Source organism: Taeniopygia guttata, chromosome 1, assembly GCF_048771995.1.
Source record: "Taeniopygia guttata chromosome 1, bTaeGut7.mat, whole genome shotgun sequence".
Lineage (NCBI taxonomy): Eukaryota > Metazoa > Chordata > Aves > Passeriformes > Estrildidae > Taeniopygia > Taeniopygia guttata.
In genome coordinates, this window is record NC_133024.1 from 66264208 (window position 1) to 66278037 (window position 13830).

The window sequence follows — 13830 nt, forward strand, 5'->3', positions numbered from 1 at the left end:
TACCATAATCCACTTACATAAAGAACACAAGCTGGAACTTTGGTCTTAGGTACTTGAATAGAAATATAACAGACTTTTCTGTACTGACCAGCAACTTTTATCTAATTATTTGCCACAAGTCACTGACTTGATATCTTGAAACCTAAGAGGTGTAGCCGCCATGTTGTAGACTATCTTGTTCAGTGAAGTCTACTCAGAAAAATTAAATTGAGGGATATAACATTTTTTTTAAACTGATTTTTTGAATTTTATGATTGATAATAGTAATGTAAAAGGATTTTTGCAATATACCATATCTAGCACATTCTGTTTTACCAAAGAGACATGTGGGAATCATAAATCAAAACTTAACAGGTATCTCCACGTATTTCCACTACACAAAAAAGATGTTTTTTCATGTTAATCAGAATGCTGTGATGGTTAGAAAACAGTAATATGTTGTGACTTTCCTGAATAATCGTGAATATCACATAACCTGCACACTGATGGGAAAGAGTTCTGGAGGACATACCAACTTTTTAATAAAATTATGAACCATAATAAAAACACAAAAACTGTAAAAATCTGTCTAATCCATTAAGAGCAATTTACTTTTTTAAAGTATATATAAAAAGAAACAGTTATATATTTTGTGGCTCAGCTTTTCACACCATTCCCCTGGAGCAGTCATTCAATGCTTGTACATCTTACCTTGCTAGTAAGTCGATCAACTCAAGTTTTGACATTCCATCAGGAAGTAATCGAGGAATAGCAGCAACACATGTTCTGAACAGATCGATTTTTGGTTTTCTTTCACCACTGAAAAATTAAAACAGAATTTTGACTAAACTTAAGAAGGAACTGCATTAAATGATCCACTTCTAAAGCTCCAGAAGCCTACTAAGAACATCGGGATGGACAGCTAAACATTGTAATGAAGTCAGAAGGAAACATGAATACATTTTTCCATTGAATAAATGGTTTTGATTTTGACATTTTTCATGCATCATATCTATACATTACTTGGAAAATCAGTTATTAATTATTCTTTTGCTTCTCTCTGAGAGGAATTGGCATATATATAAAAAATGGAGGTATAATGTAGGAGGGTTCCTTCATCAAGATTAGCATTTATATGATGCAAGCTTTGGATGAGGCAGTGAGGAAAGAGTTGGGGCGCTCCATCATAGTGCTGCTATATTTCACCAGTTGTATGAAGCAAATAGCAGATGCCTAACAAGTTCAAATAACACAAATGAAGATCCAGAGATTTGCCTCCAACAAAGAACAAGCCCGTGGAAAACCATCATGATACATTTTAATACTGAAAAAGGTGTGTAATTTAGAGGTAGGTATGGTCAGAGCATTTCTGTTGATCACTGCCAGAGATAACAGCATTTTGGCAACTCTTATCAGCTGGAACATGTTTTAGCAGCCCTAAGGGTGTTCTAATCTGTGGAATGGCACAACTGTTCCCTAACAGCCTGTGAAAGTCATTAAGCACAAAGTTCAGCATGAACCAAACACTAGGCTGGAAGTCCATGAATCTTCTAAAAGTAGCTGAAATTTCAGCAGTTGATTATTTTCAAAACAGATGCAGTTGTTTTCTGAGTTGTTGTCAACATTTTTGGTAAGTCTGCAGATTAAATAAGTCTTTCAGATAGATTCCCCAAAGGGTGGATTTTGTTTATTTGCTCATTTTTATCTCAATCATATATTATCTAATGATGGAGTGGAGAGGAAGTTACCAAAGTGTAACAGCATTTCAAACTGTGCAGTCTTTCCCACAATATTATTAATTATTAGCTTGTAATATGCTTTGGAATCATCAAAAAAGTAAGGTCCTATTTAGAGACCATATTATAAACATGCAGAGAAAGATTGTTTCTGTTTTAATATGCTTCAAACAGAACTAGAAAAGATTGAGGGGGAAAAAAGACACACCAAGAAGCATTGTAAGCTACATAACACCGCATGAAATGGAGTGACAAAACAAAAAATGAACTTAGTTTTCCTGCACCCCGGTCCATTGCCCCAGTTACTACATTACTCTGTCTCTCCACCCAACAGGAGACATTGCATTTGGGTTTCTTGCTTTTGTGTTCAGTCACAGAGAAAGCCTGGATGCAATGCAGTCTGAAAGAAGATCTTCTGTACTCATTATTCCAGTGAGTAACACTGAGTACAGTTCAGTGAGTACAGCAAAGGCATAAACTGATATTAGACTGACTTAATTCAAAGATTAAAGGCAGTTTTGTAATGAACACCATACTGTCTCTTAACATCCTATTTATTAGCTTGGATATATACTACATGAATAAAATGTTGACATATTTTTAATTAACTGTCTTAATGGTACAGTTAGGAGAAACTATATTCATGATTAATTACCTCTGTGTCACTGTATCTGTATTCTAACAGGTAGAACTTGAAAGGTGTCAGCAACTGACTGGAAAAGGAGTAAAATACAACATCTCACTGAGAATTCGGTTATAAACCGAATAGTATAAATCCTTTTCAATTATCATCAGTAAAGCAAATATTAGTAGCTGGATTAATAACTACTGCAAAATCCTATATTTTTACAGTTGTAAACATTAAAGGCTATTAGGAACTTGAAATGGAAAATTAACTTTGCAGAGTTTCCTTATGCCCAGACCCTAGCAAGGGCAAAGTTTGTGCATTTCAAACGGAAACTTGTAAAATAATAGTCTGAGAGGAAACTCTTTTGAAGGCAAATGAGTAATTATTTATAAAAATAAAATCTGTGGGTGTTCTGTGGGCTATCAGCTGCTCAGACAGTAGCAGGAGAAGATCCAAACCTCAGGCTCAAGTTCCCAACTTACCATCTGAGCCACCAGGCACAGCACACGAGGGAGGCAAGGGGAGCCTTTGAAGTACTTGCAAGGACAGGTTTGTATTTTAGAAAAATGCATGCCCTATTCTAACTAAATGTTGGAAAGTAATTATAGCCAGTATTGAAATTCATATGCCAGTGCAAGATGCAAAGGATGCTTCTTACTCAGGATTGTAATAAGACTCTCCATACTGTCAATTATTACTTCAACAATAAATGCTTAAAGGATCAGAAATTAAATATTGTCTAGAATCTAGCAAGTCTAACACTGCCAAAGAAAATTCCAGAATCTGAAATATTATGTCTGCTCAGTGCCTAGCTACTTCCCTCAGATTCTTATTTTATTTGTTAATAAAAATACCACTGTGGTACTCATTTTATACAGTTTACACTTAAACTTTACACAACTATGACAAAATCAGTAATTTAAAAATGTACACAAATGTAGTATGGTATCTACCACTTAAAGCCCATAAGAATTCAAAATAAATATGTAACTTCCATGAAGCATAGAATTCTTTGGATAAAATGGGAAGCAATTACATAATAAAAAAAAAAAGTTGGCTTTTCCACACATCCACAATGCAGTTTTTGAAAGGATCATTTTCAATCCTGATAGTAACAGCTACTGATGTCTTTTGTGAGTTCACATAATTTTAGATCAACTGATAATTAAGCATCCCAGATATTTTTTCCCTTGAAAGAACAAGTAAAAATGTGTTATAATGTGGTTTGCCTTTCAAGTGTATATATTAAATTAGAGCTCATCTGGATATAAAATACAACACAAAAGGCAGTAACTTACATGTCTAAATATTCCAATCTTTATGTTTCTGACAAAAGTTACTACCAAATCTTAAGACTTCCTGAAATTTAAAGCTCTTTTGAGTCTATTTGTTCACTGCCTCTAAAAATAAAAAAAATTTTGGTGATGCTGAAAAAGCATCCAAAGAATATTTATAGCAAAGATTCAGTACACTTCTAATCTTGGTGCCCAAGGTTTCACTGTGCAATTATCTCTTGGGAATAAAATGTGAGTTTCAAACTTGGCTTTCCCTACCACAAAAGCCTGAATACCCAAAATGGTTATGAAAACTGGGTGTGAGAACTGAACAGGACATGGGGTAGGACTACAAGAAAAATATGAAATATTATTGGGTAGTAATATTAGCTACAAGCATAAATAAAGTAAGACAAGGCTGGTGACACAGCTTATGGTCTCACATAAAGGCACTGCAACAAATAAAGGCAGAGGAACAAACATAAAGATTTTATCAGTTGTACAAGGTAGTTCAATTTGGCAAGGCCCTGCAGTCAGTCCTGTTATTCACAGTACTCCTAGCAAGTCGACTTTTTTGGGCAGTAAATAAAAAAATCTCGAAGAGACCATTGTCCTTTTCATTACAGTGCAAACTTTTTTCCAGAGGTTGTTTCTTTTCTAGAATAACGACCATGTCCACTGCTCTAACAAGAAAGGTAGTCAAGGTCTCCTTACAGCTGAAATCTCTACAATCTGTGCTCTGCACCTATCAGATGATGTCTCTGCATCTCTAACCTCTACTTGATGTTCACCTCACCAGAACTGTCTCCAGGAAACTTGCCTCACTAATAATTCTGGATGAAAGTGAAAAATGGTGCTGTTCAATGCAGCTTGAAGGACACTGGTTTGATTCTGTTCCAGTGGGATACTGCTTCAATCCAAGATTGCTTGGGTTTTTAATTAAGATTTGATTTTGATTACAGGCAAGAAAAGCAAAGGGGAATTTTGAATATTATTATTAATAGGGATTTACAGAATTCATTGCATTCATTCCGAAGTTCAGTGATGCAAATATACTCTGAGACAGTGTTCTGAGGATAGGCTGCCAGGTTTTCTACTTTAGCATTCTACTTCTACCATCTAAACAACCATAGGATTCACACATGATTTTACCTACATAAAGAGCATCTTCGGTTCCAAACACTGCAGCATTCAAAGAAGCACAATCAACTTGTCATAAACATTTTTTCAAAGTATATACTAATTAAGCTAAATGTTCCTGCTTCTTGCTGTTTCTCTGATGACTCATGATAGACAGAAATATAGAAAAAGTTCTAAAATACATTTGCATACTTCATGGGAATTAGTGTTCTTTAGCACTCACGTAATCATGTCTTCAGGTTCTTTGTTAAGCATCTGTATGTTGGTAAGCATCATGCACCGACCCACTTCCTTGTCAAGGTGTCTGAGTATGTTGTCCACAGCTTTCCTTACTTGAGAATAATATAATGACATACCTGCAAAAATATGCATTTTTATATAATTAGGGATATTTATAGATACATATATATTCTGAAAAAGAAAGTTGCTTACTCATGCTGTGGTGCATGAAGTAAGAAAAACGCTTTCCTCATGAGATAGGATATTCCTGATATCCTGATCCAAAATCAGAATATGTTGCCTACTCCAAAAGGAATGCTTACATATTGTACATGGAGACTTGAATACTGCATCATAAAATCACAATGAAATGGCTAATACAAGAATTTTAAAGTGCAAACATTTGTTATCAAATACTATCTTCAAATAGTTCAACTACTTTAAATACTTCAACAGCAGTGGGTTTTACACTGCCAATTTTCTTGATATTAGTACAATGATCTAGCACAGTACAACACAGATCTTTGCCACTGGTGTAGACTTCATTTCATGCATGTAACTTTAAGGAAGTGTGAAGGGGAGGAGCCAAATTCTATTTTTTTGCCAACAAAACCAGGCTCCTTCAGGGCATGATAGAGAGACTCTTCTACAGCACAGGATTCTTGCTCTACATTGAAGCCCAAGACAGCAGTGCTGTTAACTTAGGCACATAAGTACAATATTATTTTACAATTAAAAGTTTTGCCATTTTGAAAGTTTAAGATATTGTAATTAAAATGAAGCTATTAATGGCATCTTTGATGGTTTTCAAACCTGGTACATCTTCGAGCACAGGCAGTATTTCTAATAGGATGAATATCCATGAATAAACACAGCTATCAGCACTGAAAGATTAAGGACTACCTGTGTCTTTAACCCCTCCCAGAATACAGGGTTGCTACCTCTTGTGGAGAAGGACTTTTCAGAATAACCTATGAAACTGAGATTTTGTAGGAGGACTGAGGAATTTTCAGAACAACCTATGAAAAGTGGAATTTATCAAACTGAACCACACATTTCACTAGAACACACAAAAAATTAAATGCTTACAATACAAAAATAAATCAAATACTTAACAATAATAAACTATTCTGCTCAAATGCTGAAAACATGTTCACATCCATTCTCACACAAGTTTCTGTATCGTCCATCCTCTTACTGACCTATCATTTTAGCTTCCTCCTCGGTAAGAGTTTTGCTCAAATATGTTTTCTTCACTCTGAGAGTGTTTCCCGAGGGAAGGACAGCTCCAGTCACTGGCATTGGCGGTTCACCATCTTTCTGCTGCAAGCTATCAGCAATTACCAAGAAAGCTCTCAGGCCAATATTCATTCTCTGTGAAGTTTAGAAGATGGATGAGTTCCATAATCAAATACTCGTATTCTATTAATATTCTTCATTCACTCTGAAATTTTGAGAATGTACTTGCTGGCAATTTTTTCTGTATCTTCACTACATTAACTAGTCTGATATATTTCACACCGCCCATGAAATAAATAGTGAATTCTTATCTCCATTGTGAGCAGTACTCTCCCCCTCTCAGAATTTTAAGTATTTGCATTAGCATGCTATCTTTTTATCTTCAAGATTAAACACCTGGATATGATCTGTAGTGTACCAAAGCATCTTAAATGGACCTTAAGTTAAACATAAATGACCTATATCTGTTGTGAAAAAAAAGATCAGTAACTGTCTTGAAAAGGCCCCAGGGTTAATCATACTGATAGAAAAGTCTGGAATGATGCTCAGTGCCAAAACTACAAAAATATCAGGAAGCTGAATCTAAGTGATCTGAATGCCTTCTGGGAATGCTCCTGAGGAAAACTTGCAAGCTTTATATTGCAGTGATTGAAAGACTAGAATGTTTTCAATTTCTCTGGAATGTGTTCCAAAAACTAAGAGGCTGTCCTACTGACAGGATCCCAAAGATGCATTTACACAGATTATGGAGATTTTTTTTTTTTCCGGAATGCTAAAGTCCATGAACCTAAAAAAGTGATGCAACAATGTCTTTACTTTACTTACAGAAAACAGTAAAATTCTTCTTTACAGAGAAACAGTAAAATTTCAGATGTTGATTCAACAAGAAGCTAAGGACTATGTTCATCCCCTCTCAGCTGGGCTAACACAAAATGTCCTTTGTAGGACCTTTCTCCGTCAATGCTGCAGGTGGCTGACCCAGAGCATGGTGAGGATGCCTGCTCAAAAATTCTGTTTCATTCTTTTTCACTCTGCCATAGCAAGATGAAAGCTGTCTTCAAAACAAAGCTTGCCTTTCATTTTTCCTGCTTTTGACAGTAGAAAGTTTAATCTACTTTTCCACATTTTTCTAGCAAATATAACTTGTGCAAGGCAATCACTCTATTTTAACATCTTAGTGAATAGATACAACTGTTTAATTCTGCAAGATTAATACAGACATGTTTTATAAGAGGATCACAAATTATTTTGCATTTTTTCTTAATTTCTAAAGGAAAATATTTTCAAAATTTTAATAAATTCTATATTCTTAAGAGAGTTTTTAATTCTCTTATTTATATTTTGATTTTTTTTTGAAATGTTTTTCAAATTTCTGATTTTTTCTCTAGGAAGCTGACTCATGACAACACACCAGAGGAGCTTTGCTGGTCAGAGCGGTAAAATTTTATTAGAGTGTTTTCTTTTTCAAGCTTTCTTGCATTATGCACTCAGTAAATCTGAAAAACATTGACATTGTTACAGAAAAAATATTGTTTTATTAGAGTAGTTTAATAGCTTAAGGCATTGCATGTAACAACAGCAGATATAGTGCTGATAAGGACATATTGCAACAATAGTTTTATTTATATTTTTCTTTTTGTTTTTACATTTGCAATAGTTCACATTTGATAGTCTTCAATGAGAACGCATCAGAAAGGCATAAACAATATGACATTTTACAGTTAGAAATTCAGATGTATTTTACCAATAAATCAGATTCAAGATTTTGCCTGAAAATGGGACAAAGATGAAAGAATGCTTAGAATGTAACCAGGAAGTAAATGTAGAACAATGCAATACATACTAACTTAAAAAAAAAAGCAAAAAAAAGCAAAAAAAAAGCACAGATGTACATCATACCTCAGGGTTGAGACTGAAAGCTTTTGCTGGTTTTCCAACACAAAGGAAGTCAAAGATGATTTCTTTCATTGCAAAATCTAAACGTTCCTAAAATAGCAAAAATACTGCAAATAAGTAAGCTGCTCACTTCTGTTAGTTATTTTCATTAAGGCTATAGAATGCTGAAAACCAGTTTAATCAGGGTTTATTTAAACATATGGAAAAACAGATTTTCAGAATTATGTAGAACATATTATCAGATCTAAGCTTTTAACAATACTTGATGTTGACAAATCCAAAATGTATAGCATTTAAATAGAAAATGATCCATTTTGGAAATAAAGCTTTTTAATTATTTCATTTAAACTGCAGTAATTATGCCACTAACACAGTATTTTACATAAAAAGAGCTTGTTCACAGATGGCACAGTTAAGGGAAGATTTTAAGCATCTGTTTGCTTCATTTCTATTCAGAGACTTTAAGTATGTGCTTAAGTGCTTTACTCAATGGGAAAATTTTCTGAATTTAAGTCATAAAAGAGATGAAACTTCCAGCACTGCAAGTTATTATTTTAGTAGTTCCCATTTGAACTGATGAAAACTACATGTGTCAACTCCATGCTGAACTTGGTTGACATCTGACTTCCTGCTTTGAAAGCAGGGCAACTTATTGTCCTATACACCAGGGATGGTTCAGTATCAGGATGAAATATGGCCTAATATTTTTAACTTTATTGACAGTCAGAGTGTCTCAACAAATGCATTTTTTGACTAGCTGGAAATTTTAAAAACTGACAAAAATTACATGTGAGTTAAGTGAATATATTTTAATCTATTTTCAGTGGAATGAGGTTAATCAAAACTGCTGTTCAAGAGAAGTTTGCCCCAGCTCAGTCTATAATTTCATCATTCCCTGGATGAAAGATAATATCAACAGGGTGGCGAAAAAATCCAGTCATTAGAAGTTTACTTATTTGTTAATTTGTTATTGGGAAAATAAGTTGTTCATTATATGGAAAGATATACGCATTGCTCTCCCATACCTGTGCAATAAACTGTATTATCTTCACAAAGATGTTTAGAGGCATATCTCTTGGCACAACACCACGGGACCCTTTGGGGAAAAGGGTTGTGACAATAGTAATAAGTCGACTGCAAAAGAAAAACAAACATTAGACATTTTTGGACCTCACAGATCTTCATTTAGCATGACACTCCACATAGAAAGACCAGAAAAAACTTCCTTTGAAATGAAAATGTAATGGAGTGTCTTGTCCTTTGCTACAAATTCAGTGCAATTATTTTATTTCATTACTATGTTACAAGTAAATTAACAAATCAATGGCCACAACAAAAATGTTTTTAACTTACACTGAACAAGGAGTTCGAATTTTTCCAAAAGCATAAACACTTTATTCAGCAATTTTCATAGGTGACAGATTAACTGACAGCACCACAGGAGGAAATATTTTGTTAGGTACAGCCGAGTTTCTTATTTTGCAACAGAAACAGGTACAGTTTGAAGGAATTCAGGAGAACTATAAAACCTCTTCACTGGCAACATCCACTCTACAATGGATTTTCATTACAAATACAGCACTTTACCTTTGGGTAGCTGTGTTGCTTTCACATTTAATTCTGATCATGTAAACCCACAGTAGTCTGTACAGAGATTCCAGTGCAACTCGAGCCATTTTTGGGTCCTTATTCTAGAGAAACATATCACATAATAAAAACTTCAGGCAAAAATTAGCAAGGAAGTTCTACATTTAATGGATGCCAAGGTCCAGCATTTTGATAATGAAACTACAAAAAGGTAGAGCCTCGCAATTTCTCAGTGCTGTAGGATGCTCATGCATCTGACTTGCTTCTGGTATTACTTCAGTAGTTGAAAAACCCAAGAATCAAGTTAGTTAAATTAGACAGATGTTACAATTTAGTATCTCTGCTTGAAAATCCCTACAATTTGACTATGAAAAGGAAAACTCCTATTCAGTAGATTATATAAATTCAAAAGTCGTTGCCCCATGGTGGAGGCCTGTTATGAAGAACAGATAAAGGAATGTACCACACATACTCAAAAGTGAAAGGACAAAAATCCATGGATGCTTAGGCTATCCTAATTAAATGGCATCTGTGATCAGCTGGACTGAATTGGTTTATCTGTTTGGATTGTTGTTTATTTTTAGAAACTAGTACAGGATTGTCTTTGGGTCTCTTCAGTCATATGCAGTTTCCTGTTTCTGTGGCAGTTGTAAGGGCTGTCTGAGTGAAAAACAAGGGAGTGCAGTCCAATCAGATGGTCTCCCACATGTTGAGCCATCTGCTGAGTTAAACTTTGCAGGAGTCCAGTACACTTTGACCTGAGATAAGGTTTGCCTGGCCCACAGGGCAAATCTCCATGGCAAAAATCTGAGATATTTTCGGCAGACAAATGTTGAGTCACAGATCAAAGACTGCGGTTTGATCAAAGAAACTGCAACTGATGCCGTCAGAAATTCCTGAATGTCTATGGGCCTGGTCCTGCAAAATGACAGAAGACATTTTGCCAGTGATATGGGAGACGACTTCAACTTTCAACATGGCATCTGTCGCAAGCTTAGGAACAGAAACACTGGTTTTGGGCTCTAATTTCCATTCAACTCCTTGACAATACATTTTATGCAATAAAGTTTTACATGGACAGAAAATAAATTTTTTTTTGCTTATTATAGAAGCATACAATGCTTGTCAAACACATTTAGAATAAGTAGTAAAAGGAATGCCAAAGGTTACTTGGCATATTAATCTCTGCAGGATTTTAAAATAACAAAAATCACTACAATCAATTTGTTTATCAACCTGTTCACTTGCAATCAATTTTTCATCAGATATAGTCACACCAGTCCTTGTACAATTCAGACCCAGGGAATTTTAGTTCTTCAACAGGTGATGAAGTACATTTATCAAAATTTATTATTATTCCAATGCTTTCAAGAAAACAGCAGGCTATGGCTAAGCGAGTTAAGATAACAAGAGGCTGTGTAGCAGAGGAGGAAGCTATTTGTTAGCAAGTGTCTAAATATTCCAGTGATGAGGTATTTAGCTCTGACAGCCATTGAGAATGAGGGAGGAGAAAAGAGGGAGGAGAAAACTCCAATGATACTGAGACCAGTATCACTGGATTTTTCAAAAAATAGTAGACCAGTTTTTTGTCAGATCAGTAAGCTGCATGGCAGAAACAGGATTAAGAGGAAGATGATAAAAAGCCTAAGATACATCCAGGGACATTATGGGCATGTCCATGAGCAAGATCTGTCCAAGCTCATGCTGTTGATGTGCAGAACTCTCCCTCTAACGGATGTGCACAGCTTTTCCTCCACTGTGTGAGTTTGGCTTGAGTTTTGAGGTGCCAGCCTGTCTGGTGAAAAGATTGTTTCAATGGTTGGGGCATCTCTTTCTCTGTACTGGGAAGGAGTGGCCAATCACTTTCTTACTTTGGCCACATATTCAGCTACCTTACTTTCTCTCCAAAGTAACGATTGAATTAGTGCCATCACATTAATCTGAGAGCCCTATAAACTGAAGCATATATCAATGAATTACAGGTTGCAAGACAAAATTCAATTTTATTTTCAATCAGTAAGATAGGACCAACTTTTCTTATATTTTCTCTGATGGTTTCAAGTAATTTGTTAGGATCTCCTAATTGTCAGAAAAAATATATAATCCCATTTGGCTTTGCATTTTCTGAAGCTTGTACAATTGCATAAAACCCCATAATATTAGTTTCAATGACAACAAGGTTATTTTCTGAATCTATTTGGAAGTAAGATTCCAGTGCATCCTCAGTGAAGGTTAAGTATTCAAGTACTGGCAGAAGGAAATCTTCAGGCAGACTGAACATTCTGAAGAGCTATTCTAACAGCAAGATCCATATGGAGAGAGTCAATAAAAATTGTTTCATTAAGACAGAGAGAACGCATGACCAGAAAGCAACAGCAAAAAAGGATGTAATATAAACTTTTTGATAAGCTTGAGAACTCCGCTTTTGGAGGACAGATACTTGAACTGAGAAAGTGGCTGAAATGTGAAGTTTGTGTGAAGTTTGAAGTGTGCTGTTAGCAGAAGCCTCCTAACCACTGGTTCATCAAGACACAGTTGGGAGGACCTTCATTTGCTCTAATCACTTCACTGTGTTTCTTATATTGCCCTTTTCAGGTGAGCACAGGACCATCCTTTCACAGGGATGCAGTTTTAGCATGGCATGCGACATTAGTTATTGCAAAAGTAAAAGGCACGTGGAGGAACAGCAATGATAACTAGCACATGTGCATTGAACACTACGTGCAGCCTGGGAATCACAGATTGCAGTGAAAAAACCTTAAACCTCAAAGAGCTAACATATGGCAAGGGAATAAGAAGGCTACATGGAGGAAAAAACTTGAAAAAGTGTAGGGTTTTTGTAATGTAAACATTTAACACGAGTGAAACAAGCAATGGAATCAGTGTCCTACAAGTAGTTCAATTTTGAAAAAGTAATAACAAGTTATTTGTTTCCAATGCTTATGTGAAAAAAGCAAGTTAGTACTAGCTCACTTTTGGTATATAATTCAACTTATTAACTTCCATCAGCAATTTTTTCTGTTTCACAGGTGTTTGAGTCAGTCTTGATTTGAGATAGAGGAACAGCAGAAATTCAAACTAAGCCCAGGAATACTTTTTTGCTATTGGAAAAACCTGCACGGCTAAAGAACTTGTACTGTAAGGAATAAAGTTATGTATGGAATCAGACAATAGCAATAACTCAGCACATTTACCTAAAAAGGCTATGCAACAGATCAACAGTGCATACTCTGAATACAATATTAAACTCTGAATACAATATTAAAACCAAGAGATACTAACCTTGAGATTGGAAAGGCAGTTGTTGAGGAAAATATGCCATCTGTTTAAAAAGAACTGCTTCTGACTGACACAAAGCAGGCATGTTACCAAGGGGTACAAAGCCTAAACAGGAAATTGATGTCAATATAGTGTTATTTGCATGTCTACACAACACAAAACTAACTTAATAGAACCACTGTAAACTTGAAGTTCTAACTCCTCCGTTTTGTGCAATACAAGTTAGCCAACATAAACACATTAGTAAACAGTGCTATTTAAAAGAAGCCTTCTCTAAAGCTGTTACTGATATGTTTCACAGATTAACTAAAACCAACCACATGTGTACTCATAGCAGTGTAAGGGCACAATTTTTCAGACTCAGAGTTAAGTTCTGTCAGATTTCTGAGAAATAAAAGCATGGAAACAAGTAAACTTTATTATTATAACAACACGATCCACAGAGATTGTTGGAACTTCTAAATCAGATGATACCCCTCAAAATCTGCAGTGACAATATTTACTGCCAGACACGTCAAAGAATTGTGTTAAAATACAAGGAATGCCTCGATCTGCTGGGAGTTACAGCTTGTGAAGTGAAAAAAAAAAAAAAAAAAAGAAGCAAAGCAGAACATAGAAGATAGAAGTTGAAATACTGAACCCAGTCTCTTTGTCAACACTTACTTTAATGCTTGTAAATGATACCAAAAATTAAGCTAAAATGCACCTAATGATTTGGAAACTGACTCTGCTATTTCAAGAAGACTAAAGTTTAAGTTGTAATGTTAATAAATCCAGTCAGGACTTAAAAGGTGTTATACAGAAATAAGGTAAGTTCACTTTTAGATGAATTATTTTAAAAATTATCTCTGAA

The 13830-nt window shown here is 35.1% G+C and overlaps 1 protein-coding gene across 9 annotated transcripts in view; it reads right to left on the bottom strand.

Moving 5' to 3' along the window:
* Nucleotides 1-13830, bottom strand: part of FRY (FRY microtubule binding protein) — a 180545-nt gene that overhangs the window by 82951 nt on the left and 83764 nt on the right. For all 9 annotated transcript variants that reach the window (XM_072930174.1, XM_072930158.1, XM_072930153.1 and 6 more), the window contains 7 exons: nt 12981-13082; nt 9699-9802; nt 9137-9245; nt 8115-8201; nt 6179-6350; nt 4981-5113; nt 691-798 (listed from right to left, as the gene is read on the bottom strand). In XM_072930174.1, coding sequence (XP_072786275.1) covers nt 691-798; nt 4981-5113; nt 6179-6350; nt 8115-8201; nt 9137-9245; nt 9699-9802; nt 12981-13082 — 815 coding nt within the window. The remainder of the gene's footprint in view (nt 1-690; nt 799-4980; nt 5114-6178; nt 6351-8114; nt 8202-9136; nt 9246-9698; nt 9803-12980; nt 13083-13830) is intronic.